The sequence below is a fragment of the Rhinopithecus roxellana genome, chromosome 1 (genome assembly GCF_007565055.1).
Source record: "Rhinopithecus roxellana isolate Shanxi Qingling chromosome 1, ASM756505v1, whole genome shotgun sequence".
Taxonomy (NCBI): Eukaryota; Metazoa; Chordata; class Mammalia; order Primates; family Cercopithecidae; genus Rhinopithecus; species Rhinopithecus roxellana.
The window spans coordinates 62,438,398-62,466,021 of NC_044549.1; the positions used below are offsets into that span (position 1 = coordinate 62,438,398).

General features: G+C 42.9%; 1 protein-coding gene across 6 annotated transcripts in view; it reads right to left on the bottom strand.

The window, feature by feature from the left end:
* The window catches only part of EIF4E3 (eukaryotic translation initiation factor 4E family member 3), a 74,994-nt gene that overhangs the window by 34,831 nt on the left and 12,539 nt on the right, over positions 1 to 27,624 (bottom strand). For 2 of the 6 annotated variants that reach the window (XM_030918833.1, XM_010385984.2), the window contains exon 2: positions 14,229 to 14,376. Coding sequence is in view for 2 of the 6 variants with exons in the window: in XM_030918707.1 (XP_030774567.1) it covers positions 10,935 to 11,110 (176 nt within the window). In the remaining 4 variants the exon portion in view is untranslated. Of the gene's footprint in view, positions 1 to 10,376; positions 10,813 to 10,934; positions 11,139 to 14,228; positions 14,377 to 27,624 lie in introns of those variants that run through there. The other 4 variants (XM_030918707.1, XM_030918910.1, XM_030918800.1 and 1 more) reach the window with 4 other exon arrangements.

Here is a 27,624-nt window from a genome sequence, read left to right on the forward strand (position 1 = left end):
AACTCAGTTTCCTAATTTCTTCATGGAGAAGGGTGATTCTGTGATCTTAAAGATTCCTTCCAGCTGCTGGGCACCTTCTGAATATTCAGGCTTCAAAGTAATAAAACAGTGTTGTCGGAATTACTAATGGTAGTAAGTACTTGGCTGGCCAGCGGAAGGCAAGGCGTCCTTTTGTGAGTCAAATGTCATTCCAACAGTCACTGAAAAACACCAATGTGCCTAAACCTCATGCCTGAACTTCATACTTGTTTAACAAGCAAAATTGGGCCATATCCACAGAATCAATTTCAAAAGAGCAAATAACCCGAGATTTTTAAACGATCTGCCCTGTAAACAGGTCAGTCTGTGCTGGACTTGCTGATTCAAAATTGAACTGCAGCTGTATTATCTACGGTTACTGTTTCTTTTCTTCCTTTTTTTTTCTTTTGGGATGGAGTCTCCCTCTGTCACCCAGGATGGAGTGCAGTGGCGCGATCTCGGCTCACTGCAAGCTCCGCCTCCCGGGTTCATGCCATTCTCCTGCCTCAGCCTCCCGAGTAGCTGGGACTACAGGTGCCCGCCACTACACCCGGCTAATTTTTTTTTGTATTTTTAGTAGAGATGGGGTTTCACCGTATTGGCCAGGATGGGCTCGGTCTCCTGACCTTGTGATTCGCCCATCTCAGCCTCCCAAAGTGCTGGGATTACAGGCGTGAGCCACCGCGCCAGGCCTACGGTTACTGTTTCTTAAAGTAGCAGTGCAAGCTGTTCATGGCAACGCTGCAGCCTGGGCAGCCGGCAGCCACACCTCTCTTCCCTGTCACCTGAGTAGACACTTGTAGCAACTGAAGGTAAATGTTTGTAATGGATGTCAAGGAAGGAAACATTTTTACTGGTATCACATATATAATATATTCTTATAGATTTAAAAATCTTTTTCTGTCGTTCATGTTATAAACCTTCCCTTCCCAATAGAACCCTAGTCCAAATCCTGTCTCCACAGACCAGGGGTGCTCATCTGAGGGTGATGTTACACCCCAGAAGAGATTTGACAATATCTGAAGACATTTTTGGTTGTCACAACTGAGGATGTGCTACCGGCATGTGGTGGGTAGAAGCCAAGGCTGCTGCTGAACATCCTACAGTGCACCGGACAGCCCTCACAAGAGAGAATCGCCCTGGCCAGAAAGCCCATGGTGCCCATGTAAAGAAACTCTCCTGGCAATGTGTAACAAATAGTCTCAGGGGCTTTAACATTTATTTAATCAACAAAAATGTTTTGCACACCTTTTATGGCCGCTGGGGATACAATGGTGAACATTCTAGAAAAAGGCCTTTTCCCATAGTTTATGTTTTGGAACCAACATCCCTCCTCTCGGAATTCCCCAGGCTCCCAAAGGCAAAGAAACAATGTTCATATTTTTTTATTCTCCTGGGAGGGAGGAGGTGGGAAAGAAAGCTGAGAGAGGAATATACATGCTGATAATGACCATTTCTAGTAGAAGATACAGGCAGAGCTGTGGAAAATCACAGAACCCAGGAATCAGGACCCTGGTTTGGAATTTTCTGAATCATACGCCGCCCTCCCACGGTATACAGCTAGAGCTGAGAACACAGCAATGGAACAATAAATGCCCCTTGATGGATCAGGTTAAAGAATTGGAATAGTTCCACCAGGGGTTACCTGTTTATTTCATAATATTAACGTAATAATGGCTCCCTTTTATTAAGCATGTATTATATGAATGGGTTTTGCAGATATTATCTCTAATTCTTATAGCAATCCTGTCAGGTTGGTTTCATCATCCCCACTTCACAGATTAGGAAACCGAGGCTCAGTGAACTTGTTTTTAAGTAGCAGGACTACGTTCTTCTCCTGGTCTATCTGGCTCTGAGGCCCATGACCTTCCCCTTAAACTAGGCTGACTCCCAATAATAACTGAGCAGTCATTGTCAGCATAGGTGTCCCATAGCACATCTTATGTCATATCCCTCCTTGGGCCCACCAACTGTTCCTGCCTGTCATTCTCGCCTGCCCACCATACATCTAGCCACACTGCTGGCAAAGCATAGAAGCAGAGGTGCAGGAGAGCGCTAGATGCCACTAGAATCCCTGGCAATAAAAATATCCCCGAATGTAACATAAATAACATGATTCAGGAAGAAGTGAAGTGCTTGAAAGCATTGTATCCTTTTTCTTATTCCAGAAATGCTGGGCCCCCAATAACTGAAAGACCACATATCATGCTGTACATGCATACATGATCTCCTTTTATCCTCATTAAAACACCTTAGGCAAATAATAGTTGCAACACCACTTTAAAGCTAAGCAAACTAAGTCTGAAGGTGGTAAGGTAACTTGCCCAAATATACACCACTGGTTAGTGGCAGATCTGGGACTTGCACCAAAGGTTACCTGACAACCATGCCCTTAGTCATTAAAAGTCATTAAACTAAAAAGCTCCTACATGACCAATATTCAGCCTGGCACCCTCATAAACACACTGCACCAAGCATGGCCCCCGCTGTCTGCAACTTACAATCCTCCATTCAGACTTCCCAAATATGCCTTCCCTATTAAACCCCACTTTTAAAGATACAATTGCTGCAGCCTAAGCTCATTAAGAAAGTTCATGGGGACAGACGCCTCTGTAAATACCTAAGGAAATTATCTTAATCATTACCTGGCTATCTTTTATCAGGCCATAGCACCACTTGCAATCCATATGTATACCTAGAGATGCTTCTTAAAAAGCAAAGAAGCTAAAAAGGTTTCTTCGAACCCTGCCTGCATCTTTGCCACTCAAAGTGCAACCAGGCAATGGGTAGCATCACCTGGGAGCTTGTTAGAGTGGCAGTCTCCAGGTCCCCATGAGACCTGCTAAATCCTAGGTGATTTGTATGTACATTAGAGTTTGAGACATGCTGGCCTGTGTCATCTAAATCAAGTTACCATAAGAAATGCTAACTTGGAAAGTAAAATCTAATGAACTACGGCATCACAAGACAAATGTAAAATCACTATTGTCACAAATGCATTTGTCATCACCCAAAGACATCAAGAAGAAGTTATCCTTAAATGTGAAGGACAGTTCTGTAAAAGCACTTAAATACGGGTTTTCAGGCAAGGGCTCTCTTCTTTTCTCAGCAAATTCTGAAGCAGGGAGTCCTTGGCTTAATCATCTCCCATGAAACTGGCTCTTGGTTTCCTTATTTGTAAAATTAGGAGGTATAGCCAGATAACCTCTTAAGTCCTGTCCAGCTCCGATAGTTTAGGATATGAGAGAATTGTATCCCATCTGTGTTCATGTTCATAGGAAAGCAGTGTGCAGTAGGGTTAGGGACACCAGGGCTTGGAGTCATACAGCCCTAATTCAAATCCTGTTACTGTTCTATATTGCTGCGTGACCTCAGGCAAGTTACTTCTCTGGGCCTCATTTTTCTCATCTGTAAAATGTTGCTGATATATCCTACTTCAATAATGTGAAAATTTTATGGATAATTATGTACAGTATCCAGTCCAGTGCTTAACACAAATGAGTAAATTGTAGTTCATATTAACAAGTTAAAGTGGGAAAAGATGTCTGAAACAGTATGTGGTACAGTATATCCAATTATTGGATACACATGCCCAATACACAGGCACACAACAAATGTTTGCTGAAAAAACCAATGATGACCATATTTCATCTTACGTGAGAGATCATTTTGTTTCAGCCAAGAGAACCCACCTTAAAGGGGAAGACTTTAAAGGCAGAGGTATAACTTCTAAATGCTGGTCTTCCTGTTGGATTTACAACATCGGGCTCAGCTGTCAGAGGGAAAATTTGCACAGCCCAGTTACATGATTAAGTATGCCCCTTGTATGCCATTCACCCCCATTAAAGATGATTTCATTTTAATCACTTTTAGATAGATCTGTGGCTTGTGGCTACACCAGCTTCCTGTCTGATCAAGAGTCGCATACAAAAATGGCCCAAGCCCTATTACTGACAGTTAATAATGCATTTACTGAAAATATCTACATCGTTTAAAGGTTTTGTTTCTGCACGTTTATTTGATTTTGATTTCTCCCTGCTTTCCTATGGTCATTCCTAGTCTATCTTACAGCTCTTTGACAGTAGCAACTGGGGCTCCTTTCTTGAGATACATTAATCTTTTAGTACGTGGAGGATGGTTGGAGAAGTACAACAGTGTTAGAGTTTACAACAAAATTCAGAAAGACCAAGCTGTGAACCATTCCCATGACAGATCACTAAACTGTTGTCATGTGCCCTGGGTTTGGAAGTAAGTAAATGGTCTCTGTAATATTAAAAGCAGAAATGTTTTTGACCAGCTAGTGCCAGGTAAGGACCAGAAATTTTTCTGAGTGACGATGTGAAAGGCCCTCATACCTTTCTGCAAGAAGCAACCACTGACCTGAGGTGGAAAGGCTGGAAGTACTCTTACGTCAGGGCCTTGCCCTGCCAGATTTCTCAGAGGACCTTTACCCCTCACAAAAAATAAAATCTTGGGCCATTTAGAGCCTACAGGTTCAGGAGGGCAAGAGTGGGAAAAAGACAAGAAGAGATGCCAGCCACTCTCTACCTGTCAGCCATGGCCCTTCCATCCAGTCTCCCCCCCAACCTAGTCCCAGGAGGCAACTCAATGAATAAGGATGACTTTGGGGTCCCTTTTATCAAGCTAGGCCCTACCTTCCCATATCAGATGTTATTACGGACCACACCATTGAAATGTATTTTGAAGTATTGCACCCTTTGGTCCCTCTAGAACTCCACACCTCTCAGAATTCTTCATTGATACTACTGAAACATTCAGCATGTGAGCTATCCCTCCTGTGAGGACAAAGCCCAAGGTGCAGTCATGTTTGCAATCTTATAACCTGGAACGGTGACTGGTAAATAATACACTCAATTGATATAATCAATACATAGAGCGGTAACTCTCAAGTCTGGATATCTACAGCATTTGTTACAAATCTACCTTTCACCACAGAGGTCTGAATAAGTAGGTCTGGGGGAGGGTGGGAAGCCTGTATTGTAACAAGCACAGCCAGGTGATTCTGATGGATGGATAAGGGAATATACTTTGAGAAACACAGGCTTGGTGGAGCTAAACCATGACTGGGTGGAGTTGGTGCCAGCTGTACATGATGGCTCACCTTTCTAATGAGAAAAAAAAAAAGTCTGCAAATACTCACTCAGCACCTACTGTGTACCAGGTACCGTAATGTGCACTCCTCAGAGTCACAGACATGAGGCAGTTAGATCCATCCAAGGAAAGGGCCAGTAGTCTGATGTGACCAGGAAGAGCGAACAGACTGAGTGGTACTGCAGAGTTGAAGAGTGGTAGATGATAAGGTTAAGGAAGAGGTGGGTTTGGGCAGGGCACCTCTAATCCCAGCACTTTGGGAGGCTGAGGTAGGATAATTATGTGAGCCCAAGAGTTTGAGACCAGCCTGGGCAACAGAGTGAGATCCTGTCTCTACAAAAAATACAAAAATTAGCTGGGTGTAGTGGCACATGCCTGTTGTCCCAGCTACTTGGGAGGCTGAGGTGGAGGGATTGCTTGAGCCCGGGAGATAGAAGCTACAGTAAGCCATACTTGCACCACTGCACTCCAACCTCAGGAACAGAGAGAGCCTATCTCAAAAAAAAAAAAAAAAAAAAAAAAAAAAAATATATATATATATATATATATATATGTGTATATACATATATACACACACACACACATTTACATATATATACACATTTATATATATTTATACATATATTCATATATTATATTTTAAGAGGTGGGTTCCACTTAAAAAAAGCAATATATGAATGTATACCATAATCTGTAAGTCCACAGTTTTCCTTAAAAAAAAAAAAGGTAGGCAATCTTTTACTGAAACTAAAGGGGTCTTTTTATATATATATGTATGTACATATGTATGTATTTGTAAAGGTCAGGTCTCTGTCAACTAGGCTGGAGTGTAGTGGTGTGATCATAGTTCACCAAATCCTCGAATTCAGGCTCAAGCAAATGCCTAGGCTCAAAGGATCCTCCAGCCTCAGCCTCCCAAGTAGCTGGGACTACAGGTTCTTGCCACCATGCCTGGCTCATTTTTTTTTTTTAATAGAGACAAGGTATTGCTTGTCTCTTTGGTGCCTAGGCTGGTCTCAAACTCTGTGTTGCCTAGGCTGGTCTCAAACTCCTGGCCTCAGGAGATCCTCCCTCCTCAGCCTCCTACAGTGCTGCGATTGCACGGATGAACTACCACATCCAGCCTAAGGGGGCCCACTTCTAAAAACAAACAAACCACCACACCACCACCTCTCAAAGCTGCTCTGGTAGAAGTGGTGGTGGAGATCCAGAATCCCTACTGTCTGGATCACATAACCTCACAACAGAGGCCCTCTTAGGTGGTAAGAGACATAAAGTAAAAATCCGCTGCTATGGCAGAGGAACGGGTCGAAGGAGTTTTGGAATAAGACAAGGTGTATGTTTAGAAGGCTAACCATGCCAGCCCAAGTGGGGGATGCCTGGAGAGGGGCAGAGCTTGGGAGCAGGCAGGAAGCTAAGAGCCGGCTAGGAGGTAACTGGAACTAGACACAACCAGAACCTGCAGAGAGAGGGCATGGAGAGGGGAAAATGGCTTAGACTTGGAGCAAGTTTTCCCAGGGGAATTAACAGTATGCGATACACAACTGGATGGAGTAGGGTGCTTGAGAAAAAGAAGACTCAAGGATCAAATGGAAATTCTGAAAAATTCTGAAAAACTGAATGGTGGGATGGTTAACCAACACGTGGTCAGCAGAAAAGAAAGAATGGAGAGAAATCGGCTCAGTCACTGAAGAATCAGTACTGCATTTAAAGTGCCTGTGGACTTCCTTAGCTTTCAGATATGTGTCCAGAACTCAGAAGAGAGCTGAAGGCTGGAGATGGAGACTTGCAAATGATTAGCAGAGTAATGGAGCCACCATAGGAGAAGGTGAAGTCACTGTGGGTAGAATTCAACAGCACTCTGTTCAGGGTATTCAGTGCAGGCTGACTTGTGCTAGGCTCCAACCCAGGAGCTAAGGACAAGGCATCCGGGACGAAAACTCTGCCCTCATGAAGTTTACATCCTAGTGGGAGAAGACAAGCCAATGGTGGTAATGCTATGGAGAAAATAAAACAGGGTCAGGGGCTCGGGGTGTGTGTGTCAGGTCGCTTGTGCCATTTCATAACAGTGGTCAGGGAACATAAGATGGTTTGGCTGTGTCTCCACCCAAAATCTCATCTTGAATTGTGATCTCCATAATCCCCATATATGTCAAGGGCAGGACCAGGTGGAGGTAACTGGATCATAGGGGTGGCTTCCCCCACACTGTTTTCATAATAGTGAGTGAGTCTCATAAGATGTGATGACTTTATAAGCTTCTGGCATGTCCCCTGCTTGCACTCAATTGGTCCTGCTGCCCTGTGAAGAAGGTGCCTGCTTCTCCTTTGGCTTCTACCATGATTGTAAGTTTCCTGAGGCCTCCACAGCAATGTGGAACAGTGAGTCAACTAAACCCCTTTCCTTTATAAGTTACCAAGTCTTGGGTAACTCTTCGTAGCAGTGTGAGAACGGACTAATACAGAAGGTCTGAGAAGGTGACATGAGCAGAGGTCTGAAGGACAGCAAAGAGCAGGGCAAGCACTGATGGAGGCGAGAGCACTCTATGCAGTAGGGGGCGTCAGTGGCTAAGGTCCCTGCTTGGGATGATGGTGAAAGAGCAAGGGGACCGGTGAGCAGAAGGGCATGGCAGACGGGAGAGTGACAAGGGAGAAAAGGGTCCTGGGTGGGGCAGGAAGAGCTGCAAAGCTTTATGGTTTACTGTAAGCCCTTTGGCTTTTGCTCTGGGGACAGGGGTGGGAGGTGGTTACAGATGACTCCAAGATTTTGGGGCTGGGCAACTGGAAGGATAGACTTGCTCTTAACTGCTCTTATCTGAGATACAGACAGAAGGAAGCAAGTTTGGGAAGGCAGTTGAGGAGGTAGTTCAGTACACGTTGAGTCTAGTTGTGTATTACATTGAACATCCATGGAAACAAAGAGGAAGGAGCACTGGATCTAAGAGTGTAAGGTTTTGGGAGCCACCAAAATTCAGGTGGACGTGAAAGCACTGTGACTGGATGAGACCCCTGGTGTAAATGGCGCAAAGAAGAGGCCTGAGGCCTGAGTCTTGTGGGAAAAAACTCAGAGGGAAGGGGGTCACCATAAGATCAAAAGGAAGTAGTTAGAGACATATAACCCAGAGTGGCTTCCAAGAATCAAGACAGGATAGTTTTAAATATCCAGAAAAGGGGAGAAAAATTCTTCAGCCTGTACCCCCAATCTAAAATTACCTCCCTCAAATGCTGAAATCCTTAGCCATACAGTCTAATTTTTTAACCAAATAAGGACTTATTGGAGTTGACTATTAAAAATACTAATAACTTTACTGAGTAGTTTTCCAACTCATCCAGTGGGGGGAATGACTTTAGGTTTCCGGCTTCCCAACATGGAATTCACACAAGCTGCTCCAGAGACTGTTTGTTGGGGTGTGGGAATGGGGAGGGGTTGGTAGCTGGGGAGCATGGTAATGGCAGTATTAGTAGTTTACACTTAGGAAGCTCCTTATACCAGCTGGCACCTGTTAGGTGTTGTACATCATGTCTCTCATTTAATCCTCAGAACCACCCTGTGAGATATAGCCTATGACTATCCCATTTTACAATGAAAGTGAGGCTTGGCGCAGCTAGGTGGCTTGCTCATCAGCACACAGTAGGCTGGAAGGTAGGACAGGCCAGGAGGTAGGACGCCAAAGGAGAGTTTTAAGTAGCAAGAGGCCTTTGCATGCTATGGAACTCAAAAACGGATGTCATCTTGCCAGCTGGACATTGGCTATGCTGCAGGGAAGGCTGCCTTGGAGGGCTTTCCTGACAACCTCACCAGTCTCTAGAATGTTGCTTAACTGGGGGGAAAAGTCACTAATGAACTTCTAGAACACAATGTGTTCATAACCTCAAGGGGGAGAGGGGCACCTTATATAAAGGTAATGGATTCCCAGAGAAGTAGAAAAAGTTCAATAAAAATTATGAGATGATTGATCGGGCAAAATGAATTCATATGTACAATATTGGAACTCATTATAATTTCTAAATTAACAGCCATTTCTATTAAAGATCTGGACACTGTGGCAATAATGTATTTCATTTGATGATCGACCTTCAGAGAACAAAAATGTGTAAATCAATAGTAAGATATAGTTTGTGTCTTCATTAAAGTTACTATAATCTTAAACTACTAGTCTTAAAAGATTGTGTTATCTGTAGTATTGACATTTTAGACGAGTCCTTGAAAGTGTTGTTCCTAAACGTAAACTAATTTTAGACCTGTTTAAAAAGAAACTCTCTTGATACTGTTTCCACCAGTGTGCAGTATTCACAATTTAGACCACAGGTCCAGGTTTAACACCTTGAAAACAGATACCAGGTAACAATAGCACAGCTGCAGCACACCTATGAAAACAGACACATGATTTCATTCTGCTAAGGTCTGCCAAAAGCACTCTTGTTATGACAGTATAACGCTCTCTTCACATCCCATAATGAAAGTGAAAATGTTTTGAAAGACTCACTCCACCTCCCCCACCCCCAACTTTTTTGGGTCTCCGGCAAAGAAAATGGCAGCAAGTGACAATTCTTATAGACGGGTGCTATAAGAACCCAAAAGGAAACAAGAGCTTGTCTTCACCAAAAAAAGATATCACTTTTTAAAAAAAATCTTGCAATCATTTTACGCAAAGCCTTTTAAAACCAGGTTTGTGTGTACCAAGCAAACTTCTCAGAACACTGTCACACATTTCTTCCTAACACTTAGCCAGAGCAGACACGGTTTCATCAAAATTTCCAAATGCTCTTGGGACAACCTTGAGGTGTCATCATTGGGCACCCACTGCAGGGCAGACACTAAGAAGGAGCTTTGCATTCATTCGTGTATTCATTCATCAACAATTTCTGGTATTCTTACTAGAGACCAGGCACAGTTCTAGGTCCAAAATGTCCAAACACAAAAAGCCACTGCTCTTTTATCCTTAACTGAGGGAGGTGTTGAGGAGCTGGGGAGACAGACGGAAAGTAAACAAATTCATATATAATAGAATCCGGCTGCATTAAGCATTAGGAAGAAAAAGAAGGAAAGGCAGGAGAATACAAAACGATGGAGCAAGGTTTCTATTTTAGATACGGTAGTCAGGGGGCCTTTCTGAAAAGATGGCACCTGGGTTGTACCCTGAGAAAGCCAAAATCCACCCCCTTCCTGACAAGGTGAGCTGCAGTTCATTACTGAATCTCCACCACATAGCAAGTGTGTGGCTCCACCGTAGGTGTTCAGGAAATACCTGCCCAGTGGATGAGGAAGAACTGGAAGAGGAGTCCACGGCAGCAGCGGCTGGACACGGGGTGGGGGCGGCCGACGTGCAGTAATCATTGCACCACCGCACACCTCCCAAGGGATGGGCAACTTTTCCGAGCGCTGTCACAGCTGAGGTCGTGTCCTGAGCTCTCAGGCGCCCCGCGGGGTAAGCAGGACACCCCTCTCCCTGCAGTGGGGACGCAGCCACCCCCACCCAGCTCGCCCACCCTCTCCCACGGCCCGGCCAGCACGCCGCGTTCCGCTCGGAAGCGAACAAGGGGTAGAAAGTGTTGCCGAAACTTTTCGGGCTGCGCTGTCCTCCCCCGGCCCGGAGGCGAGGCCGCCCAACAGCCGCCCGGCGCGGCCCGAAACTGGCTTCCGACCCGGCGGGGCGAGTACCGGGGCGCGCAGGCGGACGCGCGGCGGGGCCGGGATCTGCGCCGCAGCGGAGCGGGGCCGGGGCGAGGGGCCGCGCCGAGACAAAGCGGCGGTAGCAGCAGGACCCGGGTCGGGGCCGTGCGCAGCAAGCCCCGCGCCCCCTCACCTGTCGAGCCAGAAGGTCCAGGGCGAGTGCAGCGGGACCGCGCCCGGCTCGGGGTGCAGCGCCGACAGCTGCTGCAGGCCGAGCGGCGGCTCGGGGGCGGCGGCGGCGGCAGCTGCGCGGGACCCCTGCGGCTCCCGGGCCCCGGCGGGGGGCGCGGCGGCCGGGGGCAGCGCCATTTTCCGCCCCGCCTGCGAGGCCGGCGGACGCGCGGACCGCGGGGCGAGCGCGGCTGAGTCACCCCCGGCCCCCGCCCCGCCCCGCCCCGCGCGCCCCGCCCCGCCCCGCCCCGCCCCGGGCCCGCTGCCTGCCGCCAGCCGCGCCGCCTTCAGGGCCTGGGAGCAGCGCGGAGGGGCCGTGGGAGGCACGGCCGGGCCAGGGCCGCCGAACAAAGACAGGCCCACGAAGGGATGGGGGGCCGATCCTGCACAGGCGCGGGCCCCGCGTGGGGGACCGACGGTCCAGCCTGGAGTGGCGGCCAGGGACGGACTAGTGGGCCCACGGGGGTGAGAGGGACCTGGGAACGGTCTGCAGGCGGGCTCTGCAGCCATGCCAAAGGGCAGCGGGATGGAGCGGCAGGCTAGAGACGGATGGAGGGATGGATGGGCCAGGGGATGGAGCCCCAGACCCACGTGGTGCAAGGGAAGGAGGGATGGACAGACATACCAGCAGTCAGAAGGATGGAGGGAAGGCTGGCAGATGGCGGGAGGAGGGAAGGAGAGATGGAGGGCAGATGGAAGCACAGTTGGGTGTGACAGATAGATGGAGAGGGGAACCGATGGCCAAATGGATAAAGAGATTCCAGTGCCCGCGAGTACAGAACAAAGGGCGAGACAGAAGAACGAACAGGAGAACCATTGACTGGGGCATGGGGCTGGAGCAGGTGGGCTTTGCATTCCTTTTAGTGAGAGCATACTTCCGAACTCCGCTGATTTGAAGGGGCCAGTGCCCCCATCCCAACCTCTGGAGCTACCATGTGACCACAGTGAGGGCCTTAAGCCGGCTTAACGTGTGGCTAACTTCAGAGAACATTTCCCAAAATCAGCCGAAGTATCCAGATCTGCCCTAAAGCACCTGCGAGTGGGGAGGAGGAAAGTGGGCAGCTCTGAACACAGCGCTCTGCTTCCTGTACCTCTGAGCACTCAGGAAATCCCTTAGGCGGTGAGATTCCTGAGCCCAAAGTAGGAGGGACCCTCCTAACACTGCCTCTCCCCAGGTCTCTGTCACTTTCTTTTTCAAAAGGAAAGCAAAGGCATGAGGCATGTGAACACACATGTCGCAACCAGCACGGACATCCTCTTTACACTTGAATTTCTAGATAGTTCCTCTCTGGCCTTGAACAGTGAAGGCCGCGGGGTTCCATCTCCTCACTGACTTTCTACCTGGCCTAGCATGTGTTCTGTTCATGCCTTGAGCATTCGCTGGGATGGAAGAGCTACAAAACAAGATGAGTTCAGGGGCTTCACAGCATCATAATAGACTGTCATGAATCCCAGAGTAGATGCCCTCCCTAAAAGGCAATTAAGATCACATAAAGTGACAATAAAAAAAACAAGACTGCTGCTTTGTGACCCCTGCTTTAAATTTAGCTTCTATACAACATACAATGTTGGAAGCAATGACAGAGTTTATAAAATCTGTCCAACACTAAAACGGAGGAGAGTGCTTTTGGTTAGATGCATTTATCTTGTTGCTTAATATCTCCTTTCATTTTTCCAAGAAGGGTGGAAATGGCATTGTTTAAACTGCTCTGAGCACTTTACCCTTAAGAACGCATTTAATCCTTACAATAAGCCAATGAGGAAGATACTATTAACCCATTTTGCAGATGAGGAACAGAGATAAGATTAAGATAACCCCAAGGTCACAGAGCTAGTAAGTGGGAGAGCTGGGATTTGAACATAGGTATTCCCACTCCAGAGTCTAGACTTTCAACTGCCAGACTCTCCTGCCTCTCTACAAGGAACACTAACAAGTCCACATAGTAAAAACAAGCTGTGTCTAGTATGTCTCCCTCCCTCCCGAGACTATCAATCTTCATTCCCAGAGGAAACCACTGGCAACAGTTTCCTTCCAGAAAAATGCAAGTATGCTCATGCAAGCATATATCTAGATTCATTAAGTTATAAATCTGTATTTTTTATAACTGAAATAGAAGCATTCAATACCAATGCTGCACCTTATTTTACTTAACATTATATCCTTGAAGATTTTTCCATATCAAAACATATAGATCTACTTTATCTTAAGGGCTGCAAAGTAATTCATTGTAAAGAAGTAATATAATTTAATTCACTAGCCTCCAACATTTATGTGGTTTCTAGACATTTTCTTATATAAATAATCTTACCATAAGTATTTTTATATTTATGTCTTTCTTCATCTGCACAAGCTAATCTCAGAATAAGTTTGGAGAAGAATTGTTGGCTGCATTTAAAAATTTGATACACATTGCCAAATTGCTTTGCAAAGTGGTTACATGAATTTATATATAGCTGATTTATAAATAATGGTTGATTCTGAAAATTTATATTTACAAAGTGACACATATCTATATAAAATTCCAAGGCATGGGTAGAGAGGAAGTTTTGCTTTCTAATGATTAAAACTAGTCAAACTGTCAAGTTTAGCTCCTTCCTTATGTCCTTTAACAATATCCTCAGCAAAAAAAGGGCTAGTCAAGAATTTTTATCTGCTGTTTCTGTAAAAGGAATGTGTACCACATGAAAAAATTCCCTCCAGAATTTAGAACTAGGAACAGTCTGGCAGTTTTTCTTTACTGAATGGCAATTATATACCTTTCTCTCTTTTTGCTTTGGCTTCCAGGCCGCTCATAATTACATTTGGTGCTCAATCACACCACCTAATAAAATATTAGCCAATGAAGAAGCATCACTATTTTTATATTTATTCCTATTTCTATTTTAAAGACCTAATAGCATATATGCACCTTACACTGAATCCCTCAAATTTACTTTGGAAGTAGGTGGTATATATGAATAGGTAAAATTTAAATGACCTTAAGATTAATAAAAGAGATAATACAAAATGGCTAAGGAGGGAACATGGGCACAATTTTCATTCCCTTCCTGTTTGAAATATGTAAGAGACTTAATTATTTTTATTGCTCTTCAGAATCATTCTTAGAAGATAATAAATTGGGGAAATTTCTCTCATCTGGGAACTGGATGGCAGAAACTAGAATTTCAAGGTAGAAAGGGGATTCAGCGATCATCTAAGCAAACCCATCACTTTACAAATGAGGAAACTGAGGCCCAGAGAGGTGAGGTGACTTACCCGAGGCCACAGCTCTAGGAAATGACAGAGGCAGGACTAGAACGTGGGTAGCTTGAGGTCCGGACCAAGGTGCTCTCCCACTGCATGACACGCAACACAGACGACTTGGGGTGGCAGAAGAGAGGAAGAGAAGGTGACCCCACAGGCCCTAGCAATGAAAACAACAAGAAGGACTTGAGGCACTCATAAATAATTAAGCAATTAGCTGCAGCAGCTACTCCCCTCCCCTCCAGCATCCAGTCACCAAGGCAACTTGGGCAGGGTGCCTGCTGGTTGCCTAGTAACAGTGTGGTCTGCTCCCCTGACATGCTCCCTAGGCATCAAAGGATTTGAGAGCCGGGAAGAACCTTAGAACAGGGATCACTGTTCCAACACCTTCATTTTCCAAATGAGAAAAGAAAGGCCCAGAGAAGCTGGGTAACCTGCCCAAGGTCACACAGCTATTCAGACACACAGACAGGCTCCATTCCCAGTTGCTTTCCATTGCACTAAGGCTGCCTCAGGGAGGCTGCAGATGGAGGAGAGGGGGACATCTCTCTACAGTTCCTAGAAAAATGAGAAAGTCAGAGCAAGGAAGCAGGAAAGAAAGAGACAGAAACCTGAGCGCTCATATGCAATTAGCAGGAGCTGGTAATCCCATCAGCCCAACTTTCATCATCACCATGGCAACATGGGTGAGGTGGGTGCTGGTTGCCTAGCAACAAGTGGTCCTCTCTCTTCTACTCACATCCGCTCCCTGGGAGTCACAGGAACAGCAGAATGATGACGCTGGAAGGGAAGGCAGGGGTCCTAACTCAGTCTCCTCCTTTACTCAACGAGGAACCTGAGGTTCAGGGACACTAGAAGTCACACAGCCAGAGTTAGCTAGTGACATTCCCTCCATTGATGGCCTCTGTCTCAACACTTTGGGAAGGGAGCCTTCCACTCAATAAAGGCAGAACATGGGAGGGAACTGGCCAGTGGTTCCCTCGAAAGGAGGGAACACACGGTCTCTAATGTCAGAAAACCTGGGTCAAAGCTAGTTCTCCCTAAACCTGGCAAGCTTCCTATCCTCTCTGTGCCTCAGTCTCCACATCTGAGGACTGGACATGCTAATGGTCTCTATCTCTTATCATTAGGACTAAATGAGAAAATGTACATGTCAAGTGTCTGGTATATAGTAAAGATACACTAAATGTCAGGCATTCATTCATTCCACACTCAATAAATATTTGTTGCATGTCTGCTATGCAAATGCCAGTGCTCTAAGCTCTCCAGGTTCATTAGCAATACAGACAAAAGAAATTCCTGTCTCAGGGAGCCTACATTCCAATAGAATGTGTGTGTGTGTGTGTGTGTGTGTGTGTGTGTGTGTGTGTGTGTGTGTGTATTTAAGTGTTTGTTGAATGGATGAGGGAACTCATTGGCAATATGCTGTTTATGTTGCTGGGCTCCTTCTCTAAGACTGAGAAGTTTCCTGTTTACAGGGTGTGATACTATAAATATGCAGGCCTGTCTTTTATGTGGGAACTCCGTTTTCCTTTCTTTTAACAGCAAAAGAAAAAGGAAGGCAATGACCACTAGATGGCAGTCTTCAGTTCCTGTAGGTACAGGGCACAGGAAGGGTCTGGCCTGGGGCACAGGCCCTGACTGAAGCTTCCAACAAAGGTGTGTTGCAGCTGGTCAGTCCTAGAGCAACGGTTTGGAGAGGTAGGGGAGACTTGAAACTATTCTGGGATACTCACGGGTCAGGGGAGGCTGTGGTGTGGTTCAAGAGTGATTGCTTCGGAGTGAGACTGATCCCTGCTCTAACCAAGATCCTGCCATGGGTAAACCCTATGACTCTGGGAAGTTATTAACCTTGCTGAGCTCCAGATTCCTCATCTGGGGTACAGAGATAACAAGAGCGCCCTCAAGGGACTGCTCTGAGCCATGTATAAGAAAACATTGTCTATAAAGCACCTTGCAAGTTGCACATAGAAAAAGCTCAACTAGTGTTATTAATCCCTAGATTCCAAACGACCTCTGAAGGCCTTTTAGGGGCCAGGCCAAGCCTCTCTTGTTCAGAGCTGCTAATGGAAGAGAAAGGAGTAAAGGAAATGGCATGTGTTAAGCATTTGCAGTGAGGACACTGAGGTCCATGTGGTCACTAAGCCTGGAAAATGTGGCCTTGAGGTTTGGTTGTGCCACTCTCCACATCCATCCACCTATCAGACATTGAGTTCTCTCGTCCTGATCTGCCTGCACTCCATGTGTTGGTCTTCTTTCTTCTTTTCTTGTTCTTTATTATCATTATTGTTATTTTTTTGAGATAGAGTCTTGCTCTGTTGCCCAGGCTGGAGTGGAGTGGCACAATCTTGGCTCACTGCAGCCTCGACCTCCCAGGCTCAAGCAATCCTCCCATCTCGGCTTCCCCAGTAGCTACAGGCACATGCCACCATGCCCTGCTAATTTTAAATTTTTTTGTAGAGACAGAGTTTCACCATGTTGTTCAGGCTGGTCTTGAACTCCTGGCCTCAAGTGATCCTCCCACATCAGCCTCCCGAAGTGGTGGAATTACAGACGTGAGCCACTGTGCCCAGCCTGCTCTTCCTTCTTTATTCCCACTGGTGCCAGCCACTCCCAGTCCTTACTCCTGAGTCAGCCAAGCATGGTCTGGAGGACTGCAACAACCTTCTAACGGGTCTCCCTGCTTCTAACACCCAAACCTTTCATCTCCTGCCAGACAGCAGCCTGAACAACAGCCCTCAAACACTGGTTTGCTTCTGCCTGCTCTCAGAAAAAAACCCAGACTTTCTGGTGGCCCACAGTACTCGGCATCTTCTGGATCCTTCCTGCCTTTCCAAACCCATGGCTGAGCATTCCCCCTGCCTCAAAGCTTCTCTGTGGCCACAGGGCATCTGCACATGCTGTTCTTTCTCCTGAACTGCTAGTCCCTCTGCTTGGCATGGCTGACTCCTTCTCCTGCCTTAGGCCTCCACTCTAAAGCAGGTCTTCTCCCCTTCCACATTATTTTTTTCAGGGCATGTGTCAGCTGCACACATCTACTGCTGATCTTCCGAACCAGAATATCCAGTCCCAAGTGGAGAGGGCCAGGCCTCTCTTGTCCACCTTTGTCCACCCAGTGCCTAGTGCAGGGCCTGTCCAAGGCTGGCACACCAGCAACATCTATTAAGGAAACAAACTGGGTATAGAGCAGATACTGGATGAAAGGAAGAGTCTGTGACTTTGTCTCCTAATTTCTTGTCTTTCTCCCTGCCAATGTATCTTTCTTATGGACAGCATGTTGGTCTTCCTAAAAAGCACTTTTGTCCTGTTATTTCTTTGTTCAAAAGCCCTAAAGTGCTGCCTGTTTCTCACAGGCTGAGGTCTGAAATCTGGAATCTAGCCTTTGAAATCGTCTACACCTTGACCCCCTTTTCCAAATGCATTTGCAAGTATATTTCCAAATATATTTAGAGAGATATAATTATACACTATATTTACATATACTTGGAATATATATGTTAAATCTATATATTTGGAGATACAGCTATACATGGAAATATATATATTCCAAACAGATTTGTCCCTATTTCTTGGTGCATTTTCAGCTCTGCCACAACATGAGCTCCCGAAGACAGGCCTGGGCCCACCCCCTCCACCACTGTCTTCTGGATTCCTAGCACAGTGTCTGGCACACGGGAGATCCAGCTGTACTGAATCAATGATGGTCTTACTCCCCACTTGGTAAACACACCGTATGTACTCATATCTTCACACTTTTGCCTTAGACCTTTCTTCTCTCCTCTGACCATCTAAATTGTCTAACCATCCTTTAAGGGCCAGGCCAAGTCCCCTCACAGGAAATAAGTCACCAAACACACTCCAGATAGGGACAGGAGATTCACAGAGTCCCAGAGATACAGCTGGGCAGTGCCCAAACTACTTTCCCAGGTGGAAATCCCTTATCCTGGCAAAAAGAGCACTGGGAAGTAACCAAGCTCTTCCCTGATTTAAAAAAAAGTCCCAATGATTTCCAATATATAGGATTTGTGGCTTGTCTAAGAGCTCTGATTAAAGGACCTTTGTTGTAGTCACACAGAATTCCGCTGATTGGAGGAATAATGATTCGTATAACCAACTCCTCCTGTTGGGCACTCAGATTATTACCAATGATTGTGGCTATCATGTGCAACCCTGTAATGAACACTGTCAATCACTGGCTTCTTATCAAAGAGTTGTTCTGAACATTACTGGCCAGCCAATCAATCAGAGATACAAAGATGGCTTACATCAGAAACTGTACTGAAGGGGTGAACTGGCAGGCCTGAAATTTGTCTTCAGCAATTTTTAAGAGGGGAAACAATGAGCAGTAGAGAGGCGAGTGATCAGAGGAAAGTCCAAAAACATATGCTTGAATGTGCGCATGGTAGATACGCAAGGAGCAGGTCCTGGAGCACTGCCTGTTCCACAGGATTTCAGCAACCATCCTGGAGGCCTCTAATCCCCACTGTGGGCAGATAACAGCTAGCCTAGTGGGATAAATCAACAGCAAGCAAGTCATTTCTTTACATCTAAGAAGCTGCTTTAAGGACAGAATATTGTTTGGGGCTTTCAGTTATGGTTCATAGATCATTTAGGGGAACATTTTGTAAGCCAGTTCTCTGAGGAAGTGTATTGTGCTTTCCAAAGCTTTATTTTAAGCTGAAATAATCATATTTATGACATAAGAAATCCTGATACAGAAAATATAAGCTGACTTGGCAAAATATTAGGACGTGATGAGTCAGGCTGCAAAAAGACCACCTGTACCATCTTTCCCTGTACCATATTTAACCCAAGCTTCCTGAGGGGTTGGGAGCTCACCTTTGAGGTCCTCAGAGACTGTTATAAAGTACTGCTCATGTGCTGGAAACTCAATAAATATCTGAATAATGAATCCTTCTGTGATTTAAAAACATTCATTAAAATATAGCCTGAAATATTTTATAAATCATTTACTTCTTAAGAGCTAAGTACACTGAAGTTTGAGAAGCCATTATCAACTGATGAACAATTATTAAAGGAAAATAAAGCAATTTTTGAAATGAAGCTGCATTATTTGTTTTCTAAAAAAAATCATAATTGCATGACATTTTTAGAACTGTAACTACTGTGCAAAATGATCCATTAGGAAACATGAGGACACGTGCAGTGTTTAGGCCAATGAGATCCCTTCAGTTACTGAATCTCTTTTCTTTTACCATCAGCAGGAATTGCATACTCACAATACAGAAAGATCCTGTTAATTTTTCAGTCTTTTCCTGTTCATTCTTATTAGTTACATATTATCTACATAATGGCACGTTGCACCTTATGGTATTTGCTTTAAAATTTTCTTAGTGTTTGTGGTAAGATAGTATCTTATTCCCAGAGGCTAAAAATATGCACACATTGATCATATTACGTCATCATTACAAAAGACGAGCTCTCACGAAGGCTATGATGAACATGGTACCCCTCAGATGACTTTATGCAAGTATTTGATGTCACAAATATATACTGTGGTTGACAATTATCTTGGAGATAGCTGAGTTACTTTTGTCCTTTCAAAACCTACCAGGTCACTCAAAAATACACTGTGAATTATCCTAAATTTGGGATGAGTCCCTATCATTCCTAAAGTGCCTAAGAGTCATGTCTGCTTGCCTTATTGGACTAAAATATTTTATAACATATGAAACATAAATTTGTCAATTAAATGCAGTATCGTGTTTTTCATAGTTTGCAAAAGCACAGTTAATGATGCAAATAATTTTCTATTTTTCATTCTGAGGGAAAATCATTAATAAAACCGTACTCCTTATTAGAATTGAAATTCAGCAGTAAGAGGGCACAAGCCACCCATAATGGCAAGATATAAATTAGCAGTGAAAAAAACAAGCCAACTGATTATAACGTCCGGATGGAAATGAGTAACTGAATCATTCTTTGTCAAATCAAATAGCATCTTCATAAGTTGTTGCATCATCTCTGTTGATTCAATTTAACTGGAAGATATCAGAACATGACTGTGACCTGCACAAGTATCTTCATTTCTCGTGCTCATTAGTATTTGGCCTATGAGTCCTCTCCTTTTATTTTGAAGATGAATTCACCTCTAAAATCGTTTTTTGGTTTCTAATCCTCAACATCATCCCATGTTAAAAAGAAAACTGGCCCCAGGCTGGAACGAAATTATTGGAATTAAGAAACTGGGGCCCCAGTGTTTGGTCAAATCTTTTATCAAAGGAAGAATTCAAGCACTTCTTTTACCAGGCAAGCTGGTAAGTACAAGTTGTCATGGAAACAGGATGTATTCAAATTATATGAGGAATGACGTTCCTCATCTAACTAGGTGTTCATCTCATCTAAATGGGGAGAAATTGGTGTAGCTGAAATCCATTATATTTCTTTCAAATCTGCATTAAAAACAATCATTTCCTTTATTTTATATAGGAGTACACAGGCACAGAGCCTCACTCTCATAAAATGAAGAATTAAAATTACTTGCAAAAGAATTGGTGCGTAAATAAAAAGACATAAAATGAAAATAGAATCCCATGATATAAATCTATTGACGCACAGTGAAGGGTGGGAGAATGGAAATCAGATAATATAATACCTCCATCTATCATGGGACATATTTTCTTCAATAGCATTAGTAACTAGTTTTTCTACAGAATGATCCAGGCCAGAGCAGTTCTCTGCAAGTTGAGGAGACTTGCTAATAGGTGTAATGTCACCACCCTGATAACAGCAGAGCACCCGGTGAATCCACAGATTCCTAACAAAGAAAGGCAATACTGTGCTAAGCAGGTACTTCCCACTCCTCAATAAGGCAACCCTTGAAAAACACATGGCACAAACTAATTTTATGGGGAGGGTATTACAGCATGGAGGGCCCATGAAGTCACAGCTCTACTTAAGAGGCAGCCTGAAGTTCTTTCTGGATCAAAGTAACCTAGGAGAACATCTTTTCATTTTTATTTTTTCAAGTGAAGATCATTTCTCTACCTCCCTCCAAAAAATAAGAAGAAAACATTTTCATGTTTTGTTGGTTAAAATGCTGAGGTTTCAATGAAACTCTTGTCTGAGCACTTAAGATAATAATAATTCAAATAAAAATACCAATAGCTCCAAAATCTACAAAGAAATTTTTTAATTCAACAATAAGAAAATGAACACCGTGATTTTAAAATTGGACAAAAGACCTGAGCAAACATCTTGCTGATGATATACAGATGGCAAATAAGCACCATGAAAAGATGATTAATATCATATGTCACTGGAGACTGCAAATTAAAACAATGAGATGCCACTATACACCTATTAGAATGTCTGAATCCTAAAACGTTGGCAACACCAAATGCTGGTGAGGATGTGGAGCAACAGGAACTCTCAATCATTGCTAATAAGAATGCAAAATGGTACAGCCACTTTGAAAGACCGTTTGGCAGTTTATTACAAAACTAAACATAATTTTACCATACAATCCAGCAATTATACTCCTTGGTATTTACCCAATTGAGTTGAAAACTTATGTCCACAAAAAAAAAAAAAAAAAAAAAAAAAAAAAACCCCACACAGAGATGGTTATGGCAGCTCCATTCATAAATGCCATAACTTGAAAGGAGACTAGATGTCCTTTAGCAGTGAGTAGATCAGTAAACCATGGTACTTCCAGACAATGGAGTATTATTCACTGCTAAAAAGCAATGAGCTATTATGCCACGAAAAGACATTGGGGAAACTTTAATGCATATTACTATGTGAAAGAAGCCAATCTGAAAAGCTACATACTGTATGATTCCAACTAATATAACATTCTAGAAAAGGCAAAACTATGGATACAGTTAAAGGATCAGTGGTTGTCAGGGGTTCAGGTGTAGAAGAGGAAGGAATGAATAGGCAGAGCAAAGATTTTTATAAAAATAAAACTACTCTGAATGATACTCTAATGGCAGATACGTGTCATTGGACACTCGTCAAAACCCATAGAATGTACAAATCCAAGAGTGAGCCCTAATGTAAACTACAGACTCTGGTTGATAATGATGTGTCAATGTAGGCTCCTTGATTATAAAAATGCACCCATCTGGTGTGGGATGTTGATAATGGAGAAGGCTATGCATACGTGAGGATGGGATACATGGAAAACTCCTTGTACCCTCCACTCAATTTTGCTGTGAACCTGAAACTGCTCTACAAAAGAAAGTCTATTAAAGAAAAATATCAACAGCAACAACAGCTACCATTTTGTGAATCCTTAACTATTCTCATCTAATCCACATATCAACCTGATGAGATATTAATAAGTATGATTATCATCTCCCACTTTACACACTGGAGGCTCAAAATGGTTAAATAACATTCCCATCATCACCCAGCAAGAGGTATGGAGTTCAAACCCTAAGTCTGCCTGTGCTCCTAATAGTTGCAACTTCAGGAAACTTTAGGAAACGTTTCACTTCTCCGAAGTCATCTCTATCATCTGGAAAATGAGGTGAGTCTTTGACTTATGAAAATATTCAAGTTATGCCCTAAATGTTCAAAACAGAGCACTGTGGCAGAAGGTGCTTGAATATCTGGTGTACAAAACATATGACCACCTACTAAATAAACAATTTAGAACCTGGAAAATATCACAGTTCAACTACAAATTAATAGCTCTCTAATTTTTACCGTAAAGTTGGTTGAGTCACCTGCTTTTGGAGAGTGGCTGTTCAAGAGGAATAAACCCTTGGATTCAAGAATCTCCATGAACTCTAATCACAAAAATCATGAAGAAAATCACACCAAGGCAGGGCATAATCAAACTGCTACAGTGCAGAAAAAAAGATACATTATATACAGAGGAACAAAGTAAGAATTAGGCTGGGTGTGGCGGCTCACATCTATAAACCCAGCACTTTGGGAGACTAAGGCAGGGGGATTGCTTGAGGCCAGGAGTTCAAGACCAGCCTGGGTAGCATAGCATAGCGAGAACTCTCATCTCTACCAAAAAAAAAAAAAAAAAAAAAAAAAAAAAAAAAAAAAAAACACACACACACACACACACACACAAAACAGAGATATTTTTTCATAGGAAATGATACAACCAAGATGATAACAGAACAAACTCTTTAAAGTACTGAAAGAAGAAAAAAACCTGTCAACCTAGAATTCTCTACTCAGTGAAATATCTATTCAAAAATGATGGAGAAGATTCTCTGCCAGGAAGATGGAATAAGACATGCTTTCTCAATTCCTCCCACAAAGTATAGTGAAAAACCCTGAACATTATATAAAACAAACATAAGAAGACTCTGAAAGAGGCCAAAAGGCGGTATAGCAGTTAGGTTAAGGAACAACACAGTAATAAGTTCCCTGGGTTTTCTTTTTGTCTCATATCTCTTAGACTCAGAGATGGAGAAGCTGGCAACCTGAAAATGCTAATGAGCATAGACAAGAAAAGTCTGGTTTCTCTAGCCAAAGGAGCAGCCTTGCAAGACAGAAAACTCTTAGACATAACTATGCCAGCCAAATGCAACAGAAAAAACTGTGATCCTTCCCCTACCTAAGCCAGCAAGGCCAAGTGAGAAGCTTAGACTTTTACCTGCACCAGGTAGAGTGGATTAAACAACAAGCAAATACACAACAGCAAAAAAAAAACGTGATGCAACAAAACGCTATTTATAAAAACTCACTTCAAATACAACAATGTGGGTAGGTTGAAAGGGAAAAAAATGAAAAGAGATATCATGTAACAATAACCCAACAAAGTTACGAGTAGCTATATTAATAGCAAATAAAGCAGATTTTAGAGTAAGAGACAGAAAAGGACATTACATAATTACGAAAGAACCCTCCAGGAAGACATAATGATCCTACATATGTGTGCACCAAACAACACAGCCTCAAAATACACAAAGCAGAACTTCACAGACCTGAAAAGAGATAGGCAATAGAAAATTATAGCTGGGAACTTCAACAGCCCACTCTCAACAATGGATAGAACTGCTAGATAAAACATCAGCAAGGGTATACAAGAAATGAACAACAAAATCAGACAACAGGATCTATTTGTCATATATAGCACTTTAGCAGAGCACAATTTTTTTTCAAGAGTTCATGGAATATTCATCATTCTGAACCATAAAACAAAACTTAACAAATGTATAATCAATACTAGAAAAAGAACTGGAAAATGTCCAAATGCCTGAAAATTAAACAGTATATATATGAGTTAAAAAGGAAGTCTCAAAGAAAATTCAAAGATACATAGACCTGGAATGAAAATGAAAATACAACACATTAAAGCATTCAGATGCAGCTAAAGTACTACTGAGAGGGAAACTTACAGCACTAAATGCTTACATTAGAAAAGAGGAAAGGTCTCAAATCAACAGCCGAAATTCCTACATTAAGGAACTAGGAAAAGAAATGCAAAGTAAACCCAAAGCAAGCATAAGGAAGAGAAAAATAAAAAGCAGAAATCAATAAAATCAAAACAGAAAAATAATAGAGAAAATCAATGAAACAAACAAACAAAAAAAACCCAGAAATATAGATGTTTTCAGATATGCAAGAGCTGAAAGTATCCACTACTATTTCTTACCAGTATAAGAAATGTCACAGGCTGGGAGTAGTTGCTCATGCCTGTCATCCCAGTACTTTGGGAGACCAAGGCCAGAGGATCCCCTAAGGCCATGAGCCCCAGACCAGTATAGGCAACATGGTGAAACCCTGTCTCTACCAAAAAATTAAAAAAATAGCCAGGTGTGGTGGCGCATGGCTGTAGTCCCAGCTACTCAAGAGGCTGAGGTGGAAGGATCACCTGAGCCTGAGAGGTTGAGGCTGCAGTGAGCCATGATGGCACCACTACACTCTAGCCTGGGTGACAGAGTGAGACCCTGTCTGAAAAAAAAAAAGAAATGTCATGGGAATTCCTTCAAGAAGAAGGAATATGATGCCAGAAGGGAACGTAGATTTACAGAAAGAAAGAAAGGGCACTGGACATGATAACCACATGGGTAAAACGTAAGATAATTTTAGTATTTTTTAAATCTCTTTAAAAAATAATGGACTGTTTAAATAAAAATAATAACAATGTACTATGGACTTTATAACATGAATAAAAGAAAAGTCTATGACAATAATAGCACAGAAGTTGGCAGGGAGAAGTGAGAATATGCCACTGTAAATTGTTATACTGTATATGAAGAGGTATAATATCACTTGAAGGTAGACTGTGATAAGTTAAAAATGTACACTGTAAATCCTAAATAAAGCACTAAAATAACAAAGAATTATAGCTAATAATCCAACAAAAGAGATAAAAAGAAATCATAAGTAATATTTAATTAATCTAAAAGAAAGCTTAAAAATAGGAAAAAGGAAGCAAAGAGCAGTTAAGACAAATAGAAAACAAAGAGCAAGATGACAGATTTAAATGTTACCATATTAATATTCACGCTAAATGTACAGTTTAAATATTCCCAATTGAATTTCAGCCATTATTTGGTTGAATATAAAAGCAAGAACCAACAATAATGCTGCCTACAAGAAATGCACTTTAAATATAAAGGCAATAATAGATTAAAGTAAAGGACAGAGTGTGCATTTTTCTTTCTGCATGTAGTAGACACAAACATTCCATTTAACAGATATTGGCCAGTCATGGTGGCTCCTGCCTGCAATCCCAGCACTTTGGGAGGCCAAGGCAAGTGGATTGCTTGAGTCCAGGAGTTTGCGATCAGCCTGGGCAACATGGCAAAACACCGTCTCCACAAAAAATACAAAAATTAGCCGGGCATGGTGGTGCGCACCTGTAGCCACAGCTACTTGGGAAGCTAAGGTGGGAGGATCACCTGAGCCCAGGAGGCGGAGGTTACAATAAGCTGAGATCGTGCCACTGCACTCCAGCCTGGATGATAGAGCAAGATCCTGTCTCAAAAAACAACAAAACAAAACAACCAAATATTTACTGATCACCTACTATTATCCAGGAATATACGAGAAAACTTGTTAAAGGAACAAAAGAATTGTGAAAATTCATTAAAAACCACACATCCCGGCCAGCCGCGGTGGCTCACGCCTGTAATCCCAGCACTATGGGAGACTGAGCTGGGCGGATCATGAGGTCAGGAGATCAAGACCATCCTGGCTTACATGGTGAAACCCCATCTCTACTAAAAAGACAAAAAATTAGCCAGGTGTGGTGGTATTCACCTGTAGTCCCAGCTACTTGGGAGGCTGAGCCAAGAGAATGGCTTGAAACCAGGAGGCTGAAGTTGCAGTGGGTGTGATTGCACCACTGCACTCAAGCCTGGGAAATAGAGTGAGACTCCATCTCAAATAAAATAAAATAAAAACAAAAAAACACATCCATGCACATACACATGCACATGCACGCGCGCACACACACACACACACACACACACACACCCTAGAATCCCAGGCATAGATTGTAAGCAAAATTAGAAGTTACATTGATCCTTAGCTTGATGTTATGAGCATATCCTACAATGAAATAATTTTTAAAGTAAAAAAAGAAGGTACATTTTGCTAATTCTAATCAAAAGAAAGCTGGAGAGGCTATATTAATATCACACTAAGTAAATTCCAGAGCAAAGAATATTATTTGGAATGAAGAAGGTTGATTAGTAATATAAATGAGTCAATTCATCAAGAGGATATAATCATTCTAAATATTTTTTTACTCCTGATAACAGAGCCCCAAGATACATGAAACAAAAACTGTTAGAAGGGCAGGGAGAAATACAAATCCAGAATTTTAGTCAAGAGATTTCAACACTCATCTCTCAATAATTGCTAGAACAAGCAGACAGAAATTTAGTAAGAATATAAAAGATTTCAACAACACTATCAACCATCTTGACCCAACTGACATTTATAAAACATTTCACCCAACAACCATACAAAACACATTCTTTTCAAGGGTACACGGAAAGTTTACCAAGATAGACCATATTCTGGGTCAAAAAGTCTTAATAAACGTAACAGAATTCAAGTCATACAAGTATGTTCTCTGATACAGTGGAATTTAATTAGAAATTAGTAACAGCAAGATCTCTGGGAGTCCCCCAAATACTTATAAACTAAATCACACACTTCTCTATAACTCATGGATCAAAAAAGAAATCAAAAGGAACATTAGGAAGTATTCTGAAATGAATGAATATAAAAAAAAATCTATCAAATTCATGGAATTCTACCAAAACAGTTCTTAGGGGAAAATTTCTAACACAAAAGCCCAAGTAAAGATCTCAAATAGATGGACTCAGCTTCTGTGTTAAGAAACTAGAAAATAAAAGCAAATAGGATGCAAATTAAATAGATCAAAGGAGATAATAAATATCGGAGCAGTAACCAATGAAACAGAAAACAGAAAAACAGTAGAGAACATCAATGA